The sequence below is a fragment of the Brachypodium distachyon genome, chromosome 3 (assembly GCF_000005505.3).
Source record: "Brachypodium distachyon strain Bd21 chromosome 3, Brachypodium_distachyon_v3.0, whole genome shotgun sequence".
Lineage (NCBI taxonomy): Eukaryota > Viridiplantae > Streptophyta > Magnoliopsida > Poales > Poaceae > Brachypodium > Brachypodium distachyon.
This window is the reverse complement of record NC_016133.3, coordinates 21,455,339-21,475,891: the sequence shown is the minus strand read 5'-3', so window position 1 is coordinate 21,475,891 and position 20,553 is coordinate 21,455,339. Positions and strand designations below refer to the sequence as shown.

General features: G+C 45.3%; 1 protein-coding gene and 1 long non-coding RNA gene across 3 annotated transcripts; one reads left to right on the top strand and one right to left on the bottom strand.

The window, feature by feature from the left end:
• The first annotated feature begins 1,232 nt into the window (after positions 1-1,232).
• LOC100834631 (histone deacetylase 6) lies at positions 1,233-6,030 on the top strand. 2 transcript variants are annotated; one of them, XM_010236329.3, is made up of 6 exons: positions 1,233-1,842; positions 3,275-3,715; positions 3,808-3,950; positions 5,086-5,176; positions 5,266-5,394; positions 5,680-6,030. In XM_010236329.3, exons 1-6 carry the CDS (start codon positions 1,300-1,302, stop codon positions 5,701-5,703), a joined length of 1,371 nt encoding a protein of 456 aa, XP_010234631.1. In that variant the 5' UTR covers positions 1,233-1,299; the 3' UTR covers positions 5,704-6,030. The 2 variants fall into 2 exon arrangements, with proteins under 2 accessions (XP_010234631.1, XP_003573796.1); XM_003573748.4 differs by having other exon boundaries at positions 5,263-5,394.
• An 11,085-nt stretch (positions 6,031-17,115) lies between these two features.
• On the bottom strand, positions 17,116-19,592 carry LOC104583617. The gene is made up of 3 exons (XR_731471.3): positions 19,169-19,592; positions 18,426-18,544; positions 17,116-17,768 (listed from the first exon to the last, which is right to left on the bottom strand). It is a non-coding gene; the product is annotated as an uncharacterized LOC104583617 (long non-coding RNA).
• Between the last annotated feature and the right edge of the window lie 961 nt (positions 19,593-20,553).

Genomic DNA, 20,553 nt, shown 5'->3' with positions numbered 1-20,553 from the left:
AAGTCTTACATAAACCACGAATTTAAAGTAGTTCACACTCACAATAGTTCAACAAATTAGATAAGTAGCACAAGCATATAAAACTCCATGACTAAGAACGAGCTTGTGACTAAACCATGCAAATCCCCGACGTATTGTTATTTGTTTCTTGGTACTTTAGGTAGGTACCTCAACGTCTAGTTAATTTTTTTTGCGATGCTTGTACTGTGATTTGTTTGGTGCACTTTAATGTGCCATTTTATGTGTTAATGTACACAATAAGATTAACATGTACATGGGTACATGACAAGGTACTAAGTTTTGACGAATGCATTATGGTACATGATGTGCCATAATGAACTTAGAGAGTAGGTACTAAGTATTGACGAGGTAGATGCTCGCAGAGTGATTTTTTTCATGATACATAAAGTTGATGTATACAGTCTTGATTATTATGATGAGGTACTTAATAAAAACTAATAATGTACATGTCATGTACCACAATGTATTTACAGACTTGCATGTCATGTACCATAATGTACTTGCATGCCACTGTTACATTTAACACCAAGTACAGTTAGTACAAAAGAAACAAGCAGCCTCTAAAATTTCATCTACAAAAGAAAGCAAACATATTGGAGAATTAGTCAGAAAGAAAATAGGCACGTGATTATGCCTAACACAAATGAGAGAGAAACAAAGGAAAAAAAAAGTTGTCAACGGTCACATAAAAAATGGGAGAGAGACACACAAGTAGTATTTTTCCCTTAATCATCTCTTTTTAATGGAGTATAAGGCATGTTAAATATTTCGGAGGACTCACCACGACTACTCATAGTGGGAGTAATATAGATAGTAAAATGAAATGCTAAGTAAGCAATTTGATGATGTGTCATGTATTAAATGAGAAAAGAGAGGGTTGTGTTAACTAGGTTTGTTACCACCACATCAAACTTTCCAATGTAAAATAACTATAAAAACAATAAATGAGGTGTATATGTTATCACAAATTATGTTACTACGCCTATTTAAATAGTTAACATAAAATAGTAACATGGACGTGTTGTGCGGCTACCATGACGAGGGGTCGATCATTCGCATTATACTATTTTTCTCTTAATCTTTTATCAAGATAGGGAAGCTCACGTGTTACCACACATTCGAGCGCCCACCGGGTGTAGATACCATCGATGGTACCGCCTCCGCTTTACGCGTGATGATTTTCAGGTCTATATAGTTTTGCTCAGTGGTTGTCCTGTTGGTTCGCATTCTCGACTCTAAACCCCCAAACAGAGAGGAAAAGAAAACAAATCCCCCAAAATGGCGGCGTCAGGCGAAGGAGCGTCGCTGCCGTCTCCGGCGGGTGGCGAGGACGGCCGCCGCCGTCGTGTCAGCTATTTCTACGAGCCCACGATCGGCGATTACTACTACGGGCAGGGCCACCCGATGAAGCCGCACCGCATCCGCATGGCGCACTCGCTGGTCGTCCACTATGGTCTCCACCGCCTACTCGAGCTCTCCCGCCCCTTCCCTGCCTCCGAAGCCGACATCAGCCGCTTCCACTCCGAGGAATACGTCTCCTTCCTTGCCTCCGCCACTGGGAACCCGAACATCCTCGACCCCCGCGCCGTCAAGCGCTTCAACGTCGGTGAGGATTGCCCCGTCTTTGACGGTCTCTTCCCCTTCTGCCAGGCGTCCGCTGGCGGCAGCATCGGCGCCGCCGTCAAGCTCAACCGTGGGGACGCCGACATCACCGTGAACTGGGCTGGCGGGCTCCACCACGCCAAGAAGGGCGAGGCCTCCGGATTCTGCTACGTCAACGACATCGTCCTCGCCATCCTCGAGCTTCTGAAGTTCCACAGGGTACGCTTTTTCTTCGTCTTTTTCAGGGGGTATGCTTATTGTTAACCCAATTTATCTTCACACTTGACTTGTTTAGATACCCTCCTTAGGTTGTGTAAACTGTTCGGTGATTGGAAGTGATGGAGCACTACGATTTTTGGGTTTTATTAGGGTTTAGAATCAGATGCATATTGCAATGGATGTGATTATTAGGGGCACCAGCTATCGGGTTTTTGTTTGTTGCGCAGAGGGTGCTAAGCCTCAAAAGGATCCCCGTTGCTGCGATTGCCAGAGGAGCAAAAGAAATTTGTTAATGTTTTCCAGTGCCAATATAGTCACTATTGTGGAGGACTAGGGACTCGAATGGCTGTGTGTAGGGCTATAAAACCATCTGGAATGTGAATGCAAAGCTGTGTATCCATGTTACTACCTCTGTTCCTTGATATAAGATGTTCTAACTTTGTCCTAAGTCAAACTTCTTAAAGTTATACTAAGTTTATAGAAAAATGTACCAGCATCTATAATATCAAATAAGTATACATAAAGATATACATCGTGAAGGATCTAACAAAACTAATTTAGAGTTGTAGATGTTGATAGATTTTTCGATAAACTTGGTCAAACTTTAAGAAATTTGACTTAGGACTAAGTTAGAACATCTTATATTTAGGAACAGAGGTATACTTGTGATTTTACAGCAAATATGAACAAATAGATACATTCATTAAGTGGATGCTGCTGCTATCCATATGGTGTTTCCAATAGTGAGTTCTTATTAGCTGATATGGTGATTTTGGAATTTGCACCATTAGTTTTCACCAGCATCGTCAGATGTGAGAAACGAGTTAACATGATTTTCTCCGTTGTGTGAACTCATATGTATATCTTCAATGTTTTTGGATTTATGTAATTGATATTGTAGTTTTGTATGCATGGAACTTGCTAGGTATCCTGTTTGGCTTGCAAGATTTGTTGATCATCTGTATCGTTAGACAACTGCCTTTGTGTACGCATGAGGTTTTATGATTTTAGACTTTTCTTAGAATCGAGGTTGACTGGTTCCCAAGCTTCTGTAAGTAAGTTGTACCAGTATTGTAGTGTAATTATCCAGTTTGCTTCCTGTATGACTGATATGCACCCTTACAACTTATATCTCTCTAGAAAATGTTGCCTGGTGAAATATCATCACCCCTTTAGTTTTTAATATCAGCAGTTAGGTTATCTCATCTTCAATAAAACAGGACACATGTTTTCCAAACTTGCCAAGCATTATCGTGCATTTTTCTTTCAAGCTTTCTTATGTCTGTAGAATATGCCAGAATTTGTCTTTTGCTTTATAAAGCATAACTGCACTGCTATTGTGCTATCAAATAATGTTGCTACAACATTAGAAATTTAGAATCAAACGATGAGTATCTAATTTCTGACGGACATTTTTTTTCTTTTGTTCCAGCGTGTGCTATATGTAGACATTGATGTCCACCATGGAGATGGTGTGGAGGAGGCCTTCTTCACTACAAACCGAGTCATGACGGTTTCTTTCCACAAGTATGGGGACTTCTTCCCTGGTACTGGACACATTACTGATGTTGGAGCTGGTGAAGGAAAACATTATGCTGTAAATGTCCCCCTTAGTGATGGCATTGATGACTCTACCTTTCGTGATCTGTTCCAATGCATCATGAAGAGAGTAATGGAGGTTTATCAGCCAGAGGTTGTTGTTCTCCAATGTGGGGCTGACTCTTTGGCCGGAGATAGGTTAGGCTGCTTTAATCTGTCTGTGAAAGGCCACGCAGACTGCCTCCGTTACCTTAGGTCATTCAATGTTCCTATGATGGTTTTAGGGGGTGGAGGTTACACCATCAGAAATGTTGCTCGCTGCTGGTGCTATGAGGTTTACCTTTCTCTCTTGTTGCACATTCAGCTGATTGAAGTTGTTGGTTGAGTGTTATCAGAACTGATGTTATTTGGGTTGTTGCTATGCAGACTGCAGTTGCCGTTGGGGTTGAACCTGATAACAAGTTGCCTTATAATGATTACTATGAGTACTTTGGCCCTGACTATAATCTTCATATTGAACCAAGAAGCGTAGAGAATTTAAATACTACAAAAGACCTGGAGAATATAAAGTAAGTAAACTGTTTTATTAATGTATTGTCCCCTGCAAAATAGAAGTATTTTACATTCTTGAGATATTTTAAGAATCATCATGTTTTTAGTAGCACTGCCACATTGTCTAGTGTCTCGTGAGAATTTTACTTGCTGTAGATGGGACAATGCACAATAGAGCATTAGAACTAGATGCTAGGAGACAAGCATGATGACTTGACATGGCGTATACACACCCTGGGCCAGGCAGAATGGTACTACACTGGCCCATGACATTGTCCAGACTAATCACGTAGATCGAGTTCCCTTCCCTGTATAAATTCGAGAACTAGTTGTTACAAATTTCAAAGCATCACCAGCATGGCATTCTCATTCTCCTGTGGACTAGCTCTTCAGTTCCTCATACTGGCAACAGTAATCTCTTTGAGCGCCTATCGTGACTTCATCCTCCCCAGTCAGCATGTTGCCAGTGCAAGCATCCCATTCCCAGCAGCTCATGGTCAGAGCACGTCGCCCACCGTCAACATGGTCTCTGCCTCTTTGGTACCACCACTGACGCTTCTTGGGATCAGGGAGCATCCAGCGGCGGTGTGAAGGTCTACATACACATCAACTCTGCCACCAACGTTGCCAGCGATGTGACGGGCGGTTTGTCACTGCTGTCGCTGCCACCACGATGATCGTAGCTGCAGCATCAGGCTAGCTCCAGTGTGCATTATCTGATCCTGAAAAATTCCAAAATAAAGCTAATAATACCTATTTAAGAGCTAATGTATATTAAATCAAGAGGAATGAACATCCCAAAGTAGTTGTATGTGTCTTAAAATTTCTCTGCATTCTTTCACTGGAAGTTGTTTCAGAAGCTTCTGTACGGGCTACCACTAGTGATGATCTGTGCTAGTGTCTTCAGCATTTAATTATAACTGTGTCCGTCTTCTAAATAGGAATATTCAGCTACACAATTAATTCTCTATTTCTTTAATGAATAGATTAATATATTTTTCCTTAGTTCGTTCTTGTATCATTGTGATTTGAATTCTCAAACTTGCTCCACTTTATTGCTAGTACATTTGCTCACTGCTTCTTGCACATGTGCTTTAGATGATAATCTTTTTATGTGGTATGGCTAATTGCTGTACTGGAATCTTCCTGCAGGAACATGATACTGGATCATCTTTCAACATTAGAACATGTCCCAAACACTCAATTTCATGATAGACCATCTGATCCTGAAGCTCCAGCAGAGGTTCCTCTCTTGCCATTGCCAATTCCTCATTTTAATTCACTTTCTTGCTTTGTCATGTGTGCCTATTTGATAACTTACTTATGTAGAAGGAGGAGGATATGGACAAGAGACCAAGTCAGCGCAGCAGATTATGGAGCGGGGGAGCTTATGATTCTGACACAGAAGATCCTGACATGAAAACTGAGGCTAACGACTTAATTGCCAATTCTATCGTGAAGGTTTGCCCTTCTGTTCCCAACAATTTATGCCATTCATCTTGTGTGCAATATTTCTGGATTTTCAGAATTTCTAGTTGATACTATACTAGCGGTGACTACTGTCTGTTCATGATGGTTCAACTCACAACTATTCTAACTAAAAAATAAATCTAACTTGGCAAGTGATAGCTTCAAGAATATAACAACAGTCCAAAAAAGTACCTCTTGGCTTGACAAAATTTACATTTCTGGTTTTAGCTATTTGTAGAAAACCATGGTGTCTAAAGTCCAAAGCTGTTGATGCAGGATGAATCAAATGATGATTTGTAGAATGACCCCTCCTGAGTTGTTGGTTCTCTGCTCTGCTGGTTATCTGCATGCATACTGAAGGGCGGGGACGTGTTTGAAGATGTGCTTATGTCTGAGCCCCCTGACCATTTTGTAGAACAGTGATTGTTTTGGGTACTCTTAACTTTCTTCGGGTTGGCGGTTCTGTCTGTCGGCATTTCAGTGTCCTCTGCATCCTCAAATGTCTTGCGCTGGAGAAGGGTTTATGCTGGAACATATGATCTCTTTGTTGCGTATGGATTTTTGTTTCTTCAATGAGTTGAATCTAAACCGTGCCTGATGGTGAAGTCTATGGCTGAATCTTGGCGTTATGCTGTCTGGTTATAAACACTGCGTGATTCAAAGACTTAAAAAGGAAAATCCACATAAAGAAATAAACTTAAAATACGATGTTGCTTGGGTTATCTCAAAAATCACGTTAAAGCGTTTGTAGTCTAGTGCAGGCAACAAAGGGGGTTCCAGCTTGTTGATCCGTCAGGACGTGTTGAGGGCTTGAGGCATATCTCCGCTTGAGCCAAGCAAATTTTATCTGGGTTGGGTTAAACCGGAGGCTGTAACCCCCCTCCTATCTCGCCCCACCGTCCGAGCAACGAGATTGAACTTTGAGATATGTGCCAGTGCCAATCAATTAAGTTACCGTATCTTGCGTTAGAGTATTGATTAATCGGGAAATTTAACGAGCAAACGTTCTCCGGTCATCTTGCGCGACGCAATTGTAGTCATAGATTAGGAATACTCGATTGACTGATTGGAGAACGTGTAAGACGGCATGCATGCATGCGCAGCATATACACTGCATGCAGTGCCGCACTGGATAATAATTATTTGTTCCAAATTTCAGGTTTATGTCAAATGGGAAATATGGCGTGTGCACCGCTACTGCGCTAGCTGCATGAACGTTTCTTTTTTGCTAAGACCATAGTTTAAGGTTAAAAAAAATACCAAGTTGATTAAATTTAAAATGGTCTGTAGCTTAAATTGCCAGCCCGATTCGCGATCCGTTTTCACCCTTGGAATCGTATTGACAAGATCTTCCTAAATCCCAATCGAATATGTTTTGATAAAAAAATTAGACCCTTTAAATTGTTACCATGCGATAAAGTATAAAATTACCATGCTACTCTTAAAAATGTTACCACATGGTACCTTACTACTGACAAGGTGGTCACTTCATAAATTATTGGGTGATAACTTTATATATTATGGCATGGTAACTTTAATACATAAATCATAATCCTATTTTCTATGAAGATATCACATGGTATTTGTTAATAAAAGGAGTGGCAACTTGATATATAATCGGGTGGTAACTTCATTATATTATAGGATGCTAACTTTATTACACCAATCACCATCTTATTTCGTATAAAGTTATCATGTGGCATTTGTAAATACCAGGGATGGCAATTTGATTTATCATCGGGTGGTAACTTCATATCTTGTGTGTGATACTAACTTTATTGCACAAGTCACCATCTTATTTTGTATAAAATTACCACGTGGTATTTGTTAGTATCAACAATGTCAACTTGATATTTTATCGGTTGGCAACTTTTAAGACAAAATAAATAAATTAGCACCATGGTGATAAACTAATAACTATTAATACAGTCTGCTGAGTACATCATCTCCTTGGTGGCAACTTATACTAATCGGCATGGCAATTACATCGCCACTATGTTGGTGACCTTTTTACCAAACAAGTAGTAAATCTATCAATATGATGGCAACTTCTTTTATAGAACGAATGACTCTGGCTAGCGGTGTCAGCGTTGTCGTATCTCCCTATGACTTTGTGGTTACATACATGCAAAGGTGTGTTGAAGACTCTATCGTTGACACATATATACCAAATGCATGTCGCTAGTTGACGTGGTTATGACTAACCACGTACTCGACTCGAGTATACCCGGTACAGCCCAACTGGGGGCCCACAAGAAAGGCTACTTCGACACCAGGACTTTAAGTGCCAAATCTTGCGACTCAAGACAAGGAAGGTTAATTAGAGTATATCTTCTCATTGTAACCAACTTGGACTCTACCTAAGACCTGAGTTCCTGCATATATAAAGGACCGGGAGGAGGAGCCAAGGAACACCCCCAACTTAGATACAAGTCGCCTAGACGCACTCGACGACTCGGTGCATTTAGACTCTGCGGCACCCCATTGTAATCGACTCATCAATACAGATCCGACAAGCAGGACGTAGGGGTATTACATCATCGAGGGCCCTGAACCTGGGTAAATTGTGTCCCCTGTGTTCTTATTAGCTGACGAGTTCGCCAACACACACTCATCTTTCCTTGATACAAGTCCATCAATATGGACATTGTCGAAGTTACATCTTCGTCATTGGCGCCATCTGTGGGAAAGAAGTGTGTTAGAAACACGACCTCGGCGGTTTCAGACTCTTCAAACCCATCGTCGACTCAGGCGGAGTCGATGACTTTCGGGTCCTTTCACTTTACCACTCATCCTCCCGCCAGCCGCACGATATTCAACGCGCTTGATACTGGCGTGGATCTCGTGTTCGGGGAGTTCCATCTCCGAGCCGACCGATCTGGCATCCTTCGATTACCAGATCTAACTGCTGCAACTCGAAAGAAGACGCTTCTTCTTTCACCTTCAGGTAGGATCCCGCTGACGGATCTGGCAGAACCACTAGGAGGGCAGGACTCCCCAGAGACTCCCTTCAGGATCGACGCCAATTCGCCTTGTTACGCAGAAATCCCCGTCCCAGGCGACGCTGGCGACTGCCTGGAACAAGAAGGCTGTCATGACAGTAGCAATTCTGCGCCCGAGTGTGCCATCGCCCAAGTCTTCATGACAAACCCTGTCACCTCAACTCCTTCGATTGCGGATATGATTGCAAATCCGCAAGGTGGTCATCCAGCAGCGGAGAAGTCGCGGGTTCAGGCAGCCCTTGACTCGAGAGGTCTCATGGATGACCCAACTCCTGCAGAGTTGGAATTATATGCGAACTCCTTGTCCAGGAACCGCTTCAACTTGGTCAAAGAAAAAGAAGAGTTTGTTAAGCAACAGAAGCTCGAAGCTGACAAACTTAAGAAGATAGAGGAGGAACTTCAAGCGTCCATAAAGGCTCGGCCGGAGTCATCCGACACCTTGGGCAGAAGCGCCCCCCCTCTTCGAAACACCCATCGTGGGTCTCGTTTCCATAAATTACCCGAGGAAGATAGAACACATGGGGACTCGACATGGTCGGGCCACTCCAATGATCAAAAGAAGGGGGTCATACTTTTCTACTTGTCGCTATCGACAAGTTCACCAAGTGGATCGAGGCAATGCCCATCACAAACACCTCGAGAACTACTGCCGTCACATTCATTCGCTCCATTGTTTTCCGCTTCGGAGTCCCTCACAGCATCATCACCGACAACGGGTCAAACTTCCTTTCTAACGAGTTCTAGGACTTTTGCGAACAGATGGGAATCCACCTCAATTATGCATCAGCTGCGCATCCACAGACTAACGGACAGGTCGAAAAGGCGAATGGCCTGCTCACAGTCGGCATAAAAAAACAACTCATGACTCCCCTGCATCGCGCAGCCGGGGCATGGGTCGAAGAACTGCCTCTGTACTCTGGAGCCTGCGGACAACTCCAAACGGTTGTACCAAGTTCACACCGTTCTTCATGGTATACGGAACTGAAGCAGTGCTACCAGCAGACGTTCGTTTCAACGCTCCCAGAGTCACGGCATACTCTGGACCGGAAATTGACATGTCAATGGAAGACACACTCGATGCGATCGATGAAGCTCGCGACGTTGCGCTTGCACGAGCAACCGTCTATCAACAGAGCCTCCGTAACTACCACAGCCGACGGCTGCGCACCCGCGCCTTCATCGAAGGGGACCTCGTACTACGACTCAAGCAAAAGAGTCATCACAAGCTCCAATCGCCTTGGGAGGGACCATACGTGGTCACCAAGGTGATTCCGGGAGGTGCTTACTATCTCAAAGACATGAAGACGAGTCGCATACAATAGGCCGTGGAACGTCGCACAACTGCGACGATTCTACGCTTAAAATCTTTCAGCATTTCCTCCCCCTACAACTTTTATTAGCATCCTTAGGTCACAGTTGTTTTTTGTTTCCCTACTGTACTCCGGTACTCAATAAAAGTTTCAATAAATCGCTACACAGAGAACTCTCATTTATGTTTTGGGCTCGCTACCTACTTGGTGGCTCCGCCCAAGCATGCCGTAACATTTTACCGCAAGCCAAACAACGCTCGATTCGCAGCTCTGATACATTCAAAAGGATGGGCTGGAGGAATACTTGTCTTGGACGCACCCGACACTCGGGGGCTGTGTCCAATTGACTCTAATGCCTGTCTTGGACGCACCCGACACTCAGGGGATGCGTCCAATCGACTCTAACACTTGTCTTGGACGCACCCGACACTCGAGGGCTGCGTCCAATCGACTCTAATGCATGTCTTGGACATGTCTTGGACGCACCTGACACTCGGGGGCTGCGTCCAATCGACTCTAATACTTGTCTTGGACGCACATGATACTATGAACCTGCAACCAGATAGCAAGTAAACAAAGTACTACCCGTGCGAATAAAGCTCACTTGGGTCCGCACCCGACTACTCATAGTCGACCACGGACCCGGGGGCTACTCCCACCGGGAGCGCTGGTCGCACACCCGGTAAACGCCATTCGCGGTCTTGCACTCTTCAGACTCAAGGGAGGATAAAGGATCTCAGCGTCACTCCCACCGGGAGTCTTCAAGGCAAAATTCACATTCAAATTCAATTATAATACCAAAGCTCTTTCTACAAGAACGACCCCAGGTCAAGATATAATCTTTGAGTACATAACTTGAGTCCGGTCACCACTGCAAACAGTTGTCACCAGACTCGGGGCTACTCCCGCCGGGAGCGCTGGTCGCGCACCCGGTAGAATCTATACTACTGCCAGTTACTGAGCGGCAGTCGACGTTGTCGCGCTATGAGATCTTCTCCTTTCCAGTAACGCCAGCCAATGATTCCCGTCGCCTCTTCGTAAACTGCATTGAAATGAGGTCGCAGATCGATTTCATCGCCCGGGTCACCAGGAAGCTCCGATATTTGGCTAAGATCGAGTCGAGGGTACTGGACCCGCACAAACGCCTAGGCTATCTTCGTCCCCGGGACCAGCTGACGGTACATCAGCTCCCGAAAGACGTTGTCTTGCCCAAGCTTTCGGGTTAGCTTGCTCAACTCTTGGGGCACCTCCTCCAAGGGCCAGAATGCCTGATGAATAGCCTTCAAAGTCTCTAAGTAGGAGTTGAAGACGCTTTTGTTCTGATCTATGCGGTCTCGCAAGAGCATCAGGTCATGACCCCTTGCTCGGTCAGACAAGAACGATGATCGGTCGATCGTCTGACGAGCGTTTAGGGCACTGTTTACCCGATCTTGCTTGGCTCGCGGGTCGGCTTGCACATCTGCAAACAACTCATGTTTGTAAACAAAAGGCCGAGAAGAAGAAGATCCAAGCAAAAAGGATGCAACGGCTCACATTGAAGCTGAGAACTCAGCCCGCGAAGCTCCTCGAAGATAAACTCTTCCCGGGCGGCAGCCGCTTTCAACTTGGTCTTGGCAACCTGAAGGTACTCTAGTTCGCTTCGAGTCTTGTTCGGGGAAGGAACCTCCTTTGGAGCCGTTGACTCTGCGTTTCCCGAAGGGAGCATCTCAGCCGAGATCGCGGCTCTCGCGATATTCGGCTCAGGTGTCACAACCCTCTCTGTGTCTACCTCGACTATCGAAGTTGTGGGCTCTTTCTGCCGCTCCAGAAGAGAAATACCCCATTTTTTCAGTCCCGGAAAGGATTCAAAGACACGTTTCTTAACTAAAAGCAAGGAGTCCGACTCATATCAGTGCAAAGGAACAAGGATGTTTTTTTATTAATATTGCTCGCATTCGAGCAAGAACGATACAAAAAAGAAGGAAAAATACAAAGAGGACAGGCGAAAGCCTAAAAGAAGTCTAAGCCTCAAGCTGGACCCACCTCCTGGCTCGGCGCAGCAGTCGACGATGGTGGAGCCGCTCCTCCTTCAGATGCCATGCTCCCCAACTGAGCCGACAGCTAGGACGCCAGTTCTTCCCCAAGCTGGAAGTAAGGCATCAAAGCCACCTCCTCCCCGTTGGGTAACAAGGGAATGCCGGAAGCCACCTTCCGCAGCACGTCTTCGCCGACGCCGTGTGCTAGCGCTAGCACGAATGTCGACTCCACACTGGAGTTGGTCTGAACCCGGCTAAACTCGTCCAGAGGATCCGGATCAGCGCTGAAAAACTCTACGAGTTTCCCTAACGACTCAGGCACCGGCTCGTCAGGAAACATCTTCCCGAACAAACCAGTGAGCACCCGGGAGGCTCCCTGGACTCCAGTCGCTGCTCCAGAGCAGACGCTTGCCGCAGCGTCAATCACCCTGTCGAGTGAACTTTCACTCGAAGGCAGAAGACCAGACAAGGAAAGCAGGCCTACAAATGAGCCAAAGCGTTAACAATATATCCAAAGGAGTGGATTTATAACTACGATGTTCTTACCAGCGAGGGGACCAATGACTCCTTGGAGTCGGACGGTTCTCGTCTTCTCCTTCTCGGCCTCTTTGGCGAGAAGGGCGCCCGAAGCTTCTTGAGCGAGGCGTTTTTCAGCCTCCAGCTTCTCTGTCGACTCCCTGGCCAGATCAGCAAGCTTCTTCTCCAAGTACTTGGATTGAAGCTCGGCCGCGTCTTTTTGGGAGTTAGCCTGAGAAAGGAGATCTAGACGACAAATAGTAAGACACAATAGTTTTTCAACTCAAAGAAAGACTAAATTGGAGGCATTACCTTGAGCAGACCTCAGCTCTTGTTGGCTTCGCTCCAACTCTTGGCAAAGCTGATCTCGCTCAGCCGTCACCGCGTCATAGCGATCAACAAACTCTGTTATGGAGCGGATGATTGGCTGCGGCAGTGATTACGTCAGCATCTGACTCATACTCCCACTGGGAGAGTAAAATTTTTTAACAAAAGAAGTTTGCTTGACAAACAAGGACCCAAGACTTACGTGACTAGCCGAAGTCGAGGGAGCCGCTTCGGCTCCATGCTTCTCCAAGTGAGTCGACGAGCGGGACAACCTTTGGGGTTGACACTCCCCACTCACTGAAGAAGGCCCCTCAGGCATCGATGCCTGAGGCTCAAACGTCTCGATGAGGATCGAGGGACCCGAAGCCTTCAGGTCCGACCCGGTGGTCTCAATAGCCTGGGTCGTTGGTTGGTCACCCGACGCCACAGAGCTGAGGCAAAGGAAAACAGCTAGTTCAGTATTCAGATTACACTATTTAGCTAATGAATGAAGAATTACCTACCTGGCCTGGGTGACTCGGCCAAGAAGACCAAATCGGCGAACAGGCGCTGGGCCGCCTGTCTTGGTCTTTTTCGCTGCTGGAGGAGGAGACGAGGTCACTGCGGGTGGACCCTCGACACCCGTCGATTGATCATCAGACTTGGAGTTCGACTCCCTCCTGCGCTTCCTTCTCGTCTCCAGGGCAACCTCTTCAGTCTCGGAGTCGCTCGCCTGCGCTGGCGACTCCGAGGACTCGTCGGCCAGCTCCTCCCCTGCAGGAGGAGGTTCACTCAAGGGATCTTCGAGTCCCTACAACCATCAAGCGGATTAGTAGCTTACAAATACAAGCTCACAGCGGCAGAAATACAAGTTACCTCTTCCCTTGGCATGTCAGGGCCATAAGGGACCACTGGCGAGTCAATCTTGCCTGGAGTCACGTCGATCAGGGTCATTAACCTTCGCACCCGTGACTCCAGCTCGCTCAGAGATAGTTCTTCCGCGTTCACTCGAGTGGGATCCCCGGGTCCTTCGAAGGACCACATCGGGTGAACGCGAGCCTGCAGTGGCTGGATCCTCATCTTGAGGAAAAGAGCTATCAGGTGAACACCTGTCAACCCCTACCCCATAAGGGAGTGAATCTTAGCCATCAGGGGAGTCGCCTCAGACTCCTCCACAGGCGTCAGTTCATGGCTCCATGCCGCCGTCTTCTTTACCTTCTTCTTGATTGAGAAGGCAGGAAGACTCGGATCGGCACCCGGGACGTCAGAGTGGATGTAAAACCACTTCGACCTCCAGCCTTGCACAGATTCACGCTGCTGGAGCGAGAAGTATTTGGCGTCGGGCCGTACCTGGAAGTTGACGCTCCCAACAGCGTCTACCTTCTGGACCTTGATCATAAAGATCCGCTTCCAGAGCCCCAATGAGGACTTACCCCCAAGAAGCATTCGCACAGCGTGATGAAGCACGCAACGTGCAAATAAGAATTGGGGGGCAGATCGTGAAGCTGCAGCCCATAGGCTAGCAGCATAGCACGGAAAAAGATATGAAGGGGAAAACAGAGCCCTCGCAGCACATAATTGAGGAAGAGCACCCGCTCACCTAGCAACGGTCGCGGGTCTTCCTCCTTTGCCGAGAAGCGAACCTCGTCAGGGTCCCCCGACAACAATCCCTCGTCCTGGAGTTCCAGGAACTTGACGCGGTTGTCGGCCACCACGGGCCAGGGAACAACTCCCTTGCCGGCATCGGTCTTAGAACCCGCGGTCTTGGTCTTGCCCATCTCTGGATGGTGTGGGATTCTTGGTCGCAGAAGGAACTCGCAAGAGATTTTTGGCTATGGAGACGGGAAGCTCTAGCGCCTGAGCTGATTTCACGAGGAAGAAGAAGGGTAAAAGGCATTTCCTTTTACCTTCCTCCTTTTATAGGTTGAACCCGGCCGAAGAATCCGGGCCACAAGATCTTTATATTGGCCACATGTCCCACATCAATCGGGAAGTGAAGCGGTGAAAACATAAACGGCCACCCATCTTCGGGCGCAAGAATCAATGAAATCATTAATGCCTTATTTACTGCGGAAGTGGGACCGTTTTCCCACTGACGCTCGCCAACAGTACGCCTAGCTGTCAGGCTAGACTGTGCACCTAGTCACATGTATTAACCCAACGGCTCTTCACCTTCAACAGGTACGTCATCGGTGACGGAGTCTGACTCAAAGACCATGACTCAAAAGCTATCTCTCGTATAGGGAGGAGTTTGTATCATAAGAATGGGACTCGTCTTGGGTCTCGATTATGAATGCTAAAGACTCTCATTCGAGTCGCGATTTAATCAGTTGTTACTTTATATTAAAGACTTCATACAGTCATCTATTGTTTATTCTTTATTCACAACAATAAAAATAGCGTAATGACCCTGGCACAAGACAGTCGATTTCATCTAATCGACTCAATTGAGTCGCACCAGCTGCGACACCTCACTTGTTTATACTCATTCGCATAACAGTAAGCCTCTTGGGTCTCGTCCAAAGATCCTGGAGCCGCACCAGCTGCGTTGCTCTAGTAAAACCCATGCTTATTGCATGAAGATAAGCCTCATGGATCACTCCATCGAGCCTGAAATCGTACCAGCTGCGTATTTCAGTAAATCCATGCTCATTGCATGAAGATAAGACCCGAAAGTTCTCTTACGGGCCCAGAATCATACCAGCTACGTTATTTCCAGTCAAATCCATACTCATTGTATGAAGGTAAGTCCTAAAAATTGGGCCTGGATATGCATCGGTTGCATCCCTCCAGTAACAATTCTCACTTACGGGTCGCTCCCTGCAACCATGTTCATTACATGAAGATAAGACCCGTAGGCTTCCTATAGGGCCTGGAAACGTACCAGCTGCGTATTTCCAGTTCAAGCAATCTTGACGAACGAGTCGAGTACTTAAAACTGGAATTTGACTCTATAAGACCCCAGCTGGCTAAGTCAAAATTCGCCAGTCGCCAGGTTCGAGCCCGGGGACTCGAATGCTGATGAAAGCTAGTGTTGTTGTTGCCCTAGAGCGATTAACTGGACTTGACTTTTCGTGTATCTAGGCGCATTAAGCATATATCCTTATGACTCTCACTCACTGCTTTGATCTCCTATCAGATCATATTGTGAAATTGTCATTTAACAATCAAGCACTAAAGCATAGGCTCAAAGACTCTCTGAGTCGAAAATACTTCTCATTCGAAGTACAAATCGATTAAACTCCAAGTCAGCAGCATTATGCAACTGGCTTAATAGTAGAATAAGCTCATCCTTTACGGAAAAAGTCCCTAGTCGAGTCTTCGACTCAACCAGGCACTTGGGGGCTACTGACGTAGTTATGACTAACCACGTACTCGACTCGAGTATACCCGATACAGCCCAGCTGGGGGCCCACAAGGAAGCCTACTTCGACTCCAGGAGTTTACGTGCCAAATCTTGCGACTCAAGATAAGGAAGGTTAATTAGAGTATATATCCTCATTGTAACCGACTTGGACTCTACCTGAGATCTGAGTTCCTGCATATATAAAGGACCAGGAGGGGGAGCCAAGGAACACCCCCAACTTAGATACAAGTCGCCTAAACGCACTCGACGACTCGGTGCATCTAGACTCTGCGGCACCCCATTGTAATCGACTCATCAATACAGATCCGACAAGCAGGATGTAGGGGTATTACCTCATCGAGGGCCCTGAACCTGGGTAAATCGTGTCCCCTGTGTCCTTATTAGCCGACGAGTTCGTCAACACACACTCATCTTTCCTTGATACAAGTCCATCAATATGGACATTGTCGAAGTTACATCTTCGTCACTAGTCTCTTAAACTAACTAATTGACTGATATGTGGTAACGTGGTACCAACACGATGGTAATTTTATAAGTTGTTTGGTGGTAGTTTTCATTAGTGAAAAAATATGTGCCAAAATATGTCTAGTTTTAAATATTTCGTAAAAACAAAGCTACCGTTGAAGACTGAACTTAACTAGAGTAGATAGTTTGAAAGATAGGATTTTTAAAATTGTAAGTTTACAAGACACTAGTAAGTGTGCACGTGCACGCACGTCCTAAAACGTTAAATATGTATTTTGAATTTAATTTCTCTTTAAATTATTGTTATTGCTTTTTTTCGTTGAACATTTAAATAGTTATCATTGTGCAGCTGTAAGCTTGTGCGTGCCACGTATGATCCACACACATTTTATTTCATTCCAGCAACGTACACGACTACTTAGTTGGTGTATATCAAATTCGAATTAGGGTCTGCATGCCGTCATGCCAAAGATGTTTTTTTGTATCAAGTGTTAATCTCACTTCTGAGCTACTTCAGAGCAAGCTCAGAAGTGAGATTACTCTCTCTTTTCTGGATAGTAATCGTGTTGCACGTGTAATTCAATCACACAATCAACTTGCACAATTTTTGTAATATCTCATAACAAAACCTGATCAGAGCACTTGATTTGTATAATAACTAATGTAAGAGACATTCAACAATAATTTTTTCTAAGTACTGTAAATACCAATGTGTCAACCGCCAAAGATGATGAGCAAAAGTCCCAAAAGGATGAAATAATATGGCCAAACAAGAGGTAAATACAAGAATGAGAATCATACATCAGACCAAATCTCCTCTTCAGGAGCATAAATGAGTTCAACTTGGGTGCTTAAATTGCATAACTCTTTAGTTGATTGTCTCCGGTAAATTTAAATCTTCAGTATCGGCAAATGATAATCCATTCAGTGGAAAAATTCTGCTCTGATAACATACATCAACGATTCGATCCAACTTGAGAGGTAAGCAATGCATCACCAGTTGGATCCTAATGGCACCGAAAGGGAAAGAAGTGGACCGGAATGCCAGTGCACAAGCCGACCGATTTTCTTATTTTTGTTGCAAAAGCAGCAAGCAACAACTCATTCCTCCTAAGCAATCCAAGCAAGCAAATTTATATTATTTTTACTTTTTTTCATCGACAGCACAAAGATAGAAGATGCACTTCGGTGAAAATATTGTCAGGACTGAATGAATATTATATGGCAGAAGCTTCCAAAATATGTCCCTCTGAACATTATTTATTTCTTGGAACTTCAAAGCCAGAAAGAGCGCATCTGGATCCCCAACACCAGCAGTTGTGTTAAACCAATCTTGCACAGGATGAGATTCAACAGCCTCAGATAATATGGCTTCATCCGGCAGCTGCAACACATAGAAATTTAAGAAATAATTGAATTGACCGAGTGGACAAATATTGGAACCATTAACAAATGAAAAATGCTCAAATATTGGGCCTGCTTCTCATAGCACTGGTCGATCGATCATAAAGTGACCAGACTCAGAGACAAAACTGCCTTGATAGCAGGACATTTCTTGCAGGTAACTGTTATGAAAAGAAGCAACACCATGTAAGCAAGTAATCTACTCCCTCCGTCCAACCAAGGATGTCTCAACTTTGATCAAATTTGAATGCACCTATACATCCAAATTTTGACAAACTTGAGACATCTTTTGTTGGACGAAGGAAGTAGAATATTTGTTAAGCTTACATATCTGCAACAGCCAAGACACTAAACAAAAGATGAAACCCGGATTTTTCCTAATTAGGGGCTGTAGCTCGAGGCTAAGTAGAGTACTGAACTGACAAACACTCATTTTCATGGACAGGGAAAAAAAATATCTATAACTGCTACAATAATTTGGAAGCAAAAAGCTTGAAAAGCATGAAAAGCATGGAGAAGTGCAGGCAACAATTAACATCATGTTGGACTCAGTCGAGCTTAAGTGCAGACATTGTATATGCGAGTTAATATCTTCAAGAGACCTTTTTGTTTAGAAATGCTAAATGATTAGATCTACCTTTGCTTGAGGGAATCCACTGATGGGATATTAGTGAATGTAGGATATGCAACAGTTTTCAACATGTCATAGTATAGCTCAGTGTCAGCCACCAGTTGATCCTTGCCTTCAGAATCCATCTGAAATAAATAGAAAATTAGAAGTGAATAATGCCATGCATGTTCCGTAGAGGAAACTACAACAACAGCACCCCAGGTGAAATATGTTCTATCATGATTTTGCAGGCCTGAATTTCAACCATGTTTGGTGAATCTTATTTTAGCCCTAGTATTTTGAGTGGCCAAACTGAAATTAATGGCTGAATACTGGAAACATATATGAATTCGATACATCGATACAATTAAGGGAAGGTCAGCATCAAAATTATTGTGAGTATAAGAAATCTAATAGTTTATATAAAAAATGTACATCAATGAGATTCAGGACAACTCAATGTTCGTCAAGAGAATAGCTTTTTCTGATTTCAGTACGGGTGGCCTAATTTTTTTGAAGTAATTATCTCAGAATCACATGTGGAGTTGTGGAGCATTGGTGGAGGTGCTGGCGGCTAGGATTGGCATCAGAAGGGAGAAGAAGGGGTGATGGTAAAAGGAGAGACGATTAGATGAACAGATCATGCAATTTCAAGGAGACTATTCAGGTGGGCATGACTTCTCCAAAACCAAAATCAGGGAGCAATTGAGCGATTTCGGGTGGTTGTGGGCAAATTTTTCAACGGATAGGACGCATGAGAGGAACGTTACCATTTACTGAGGCGGAACTCGTGGTCGCACTGCAACCTCGCCGTAGACCGTCGGCGACGACCGAGTCGAAGAAGATCGAGCACGACATGGGAGTCTTCTCCTCCTTCCCGCTTGCTGCCTCCACCTCAACGGACTCCAGCAGCAGTGCCGACGCCGGGACGACGCCTCCCCTGGACTGGCTGCGGCGGAGGAGGGGCGGGGCGGCGACGCGGTCTGCGGGACGGCGGGGAGGGGGGTGGGGGTGGGGGTGGGGAGGGGCAGCAGCTCGCGAACGGGCGCGACGGCGGTGGGTCGCGTGCGGGGATCGGCGGCTGCGGCTCGTGAGCGGGGCACAACAGCGGGACTGGGGCGGCTGTGAGCCTGTGACGCGAGAGGCGGGGTACATAAATTTGCGATGATTTGAGCGACGTGGTGGAGGAGGCGACGGCTGCCGCTGTGTGGCGGGGCCAGAGGATGGCTGCAGGGGAAGTGAAGGAGGAGGCGGTGTTGGAAAAATCGGTCGGGTTAGGAGATAACGAAAGAAATAAACGGTTCAGATTTTCTGCGGCTGGAATTTTAGGTATTTGCTAAGCGCACACGATTAGTAAGTAATCCACGGTTATTGCGTCTGACTGTGAGATTATTAGTACTCAGTGTGGGTTTAGTAGATTGAATGTTGGGATGAACATGTTGGTTCGTTTAACAGAGACAGAACTACTCGCACGTACAAAGCAACAACCAAGCTGGACGGGCCGTCGCGCAGTAGCGCTGTCCTTGATTAATTAGTCTAATAAAGCAAAGGTACTGCTGCTTTACCCCGTGACTCTCTGACAACTTCCTGCCATTCTCTCTCTGCCTTTTGTTTTTGCTTTGACCACTTTTTTGCTTTTTGCATGTGTGATGCCAATTCTTTTTGGATCATTTTTCTTCTAGGCATGACCTAAGTGCATAGTCATGTTTATAAGTATTTTATAATTCTTGTCTCAAATTTACTTAAAAAAAGATGTATTTATTCATAAAAGGTCTCGAGATATATGTAAGATTTCGACAAGAATTATGAAACGAAGGAAGTACATTACAAGTACCTTATTAATTCATAGTATGTGAAGCAAATCATGAAGGATACATCAAACTACATGACAGATTATGACGGGTAGATCAATGTACATGACAGATCCATGGGATCCATGGAAGGCAGTGGAGGAACCATGGGCAGCATGGGATCCATGGGAGGCATGGGCGGCATTGGAGGTACCATGGGCGGCATGGGAGGCATTGGAGGTGCCATGGGTGGATTCATGGCGTCCATGGTTGCTCCCATCCCCTCATTTGTAGCTTCCACAAGTGGTTTCAATGAAGGTACCATGGGTGATGTAATGGGTTCATTCAACATTCCCATCAATGGA

What these genes read in the sequence shown, in the direction of transcription:
- LOC100834631 (XM_003573748.4), top strand. Translation starts at nt 1,300, where the DNA reads ATGGCGGCGTCAGGCGAAGGAGCGTCGCTGCCGTCTCCGGCGGGTGGC. An exon ending in AGCTTCTGAAGTTCCACAGG is followed by an intron (nt 1,843 to 3,274) that starts GTACGCTTTTTC and finishes CTTTTGTTCCAG; the next exon opens with CGTGTGCTATATGTAGACAT. An exon ending in TTGCCAATTCTATCGTGAAG is followed by an intron (nt 5,395 to 5,679) that starts GTTTGCCCTTCT and finishes CTGTTGATGCAG; the next exon opens with GATGAATCAAATGATGATTT.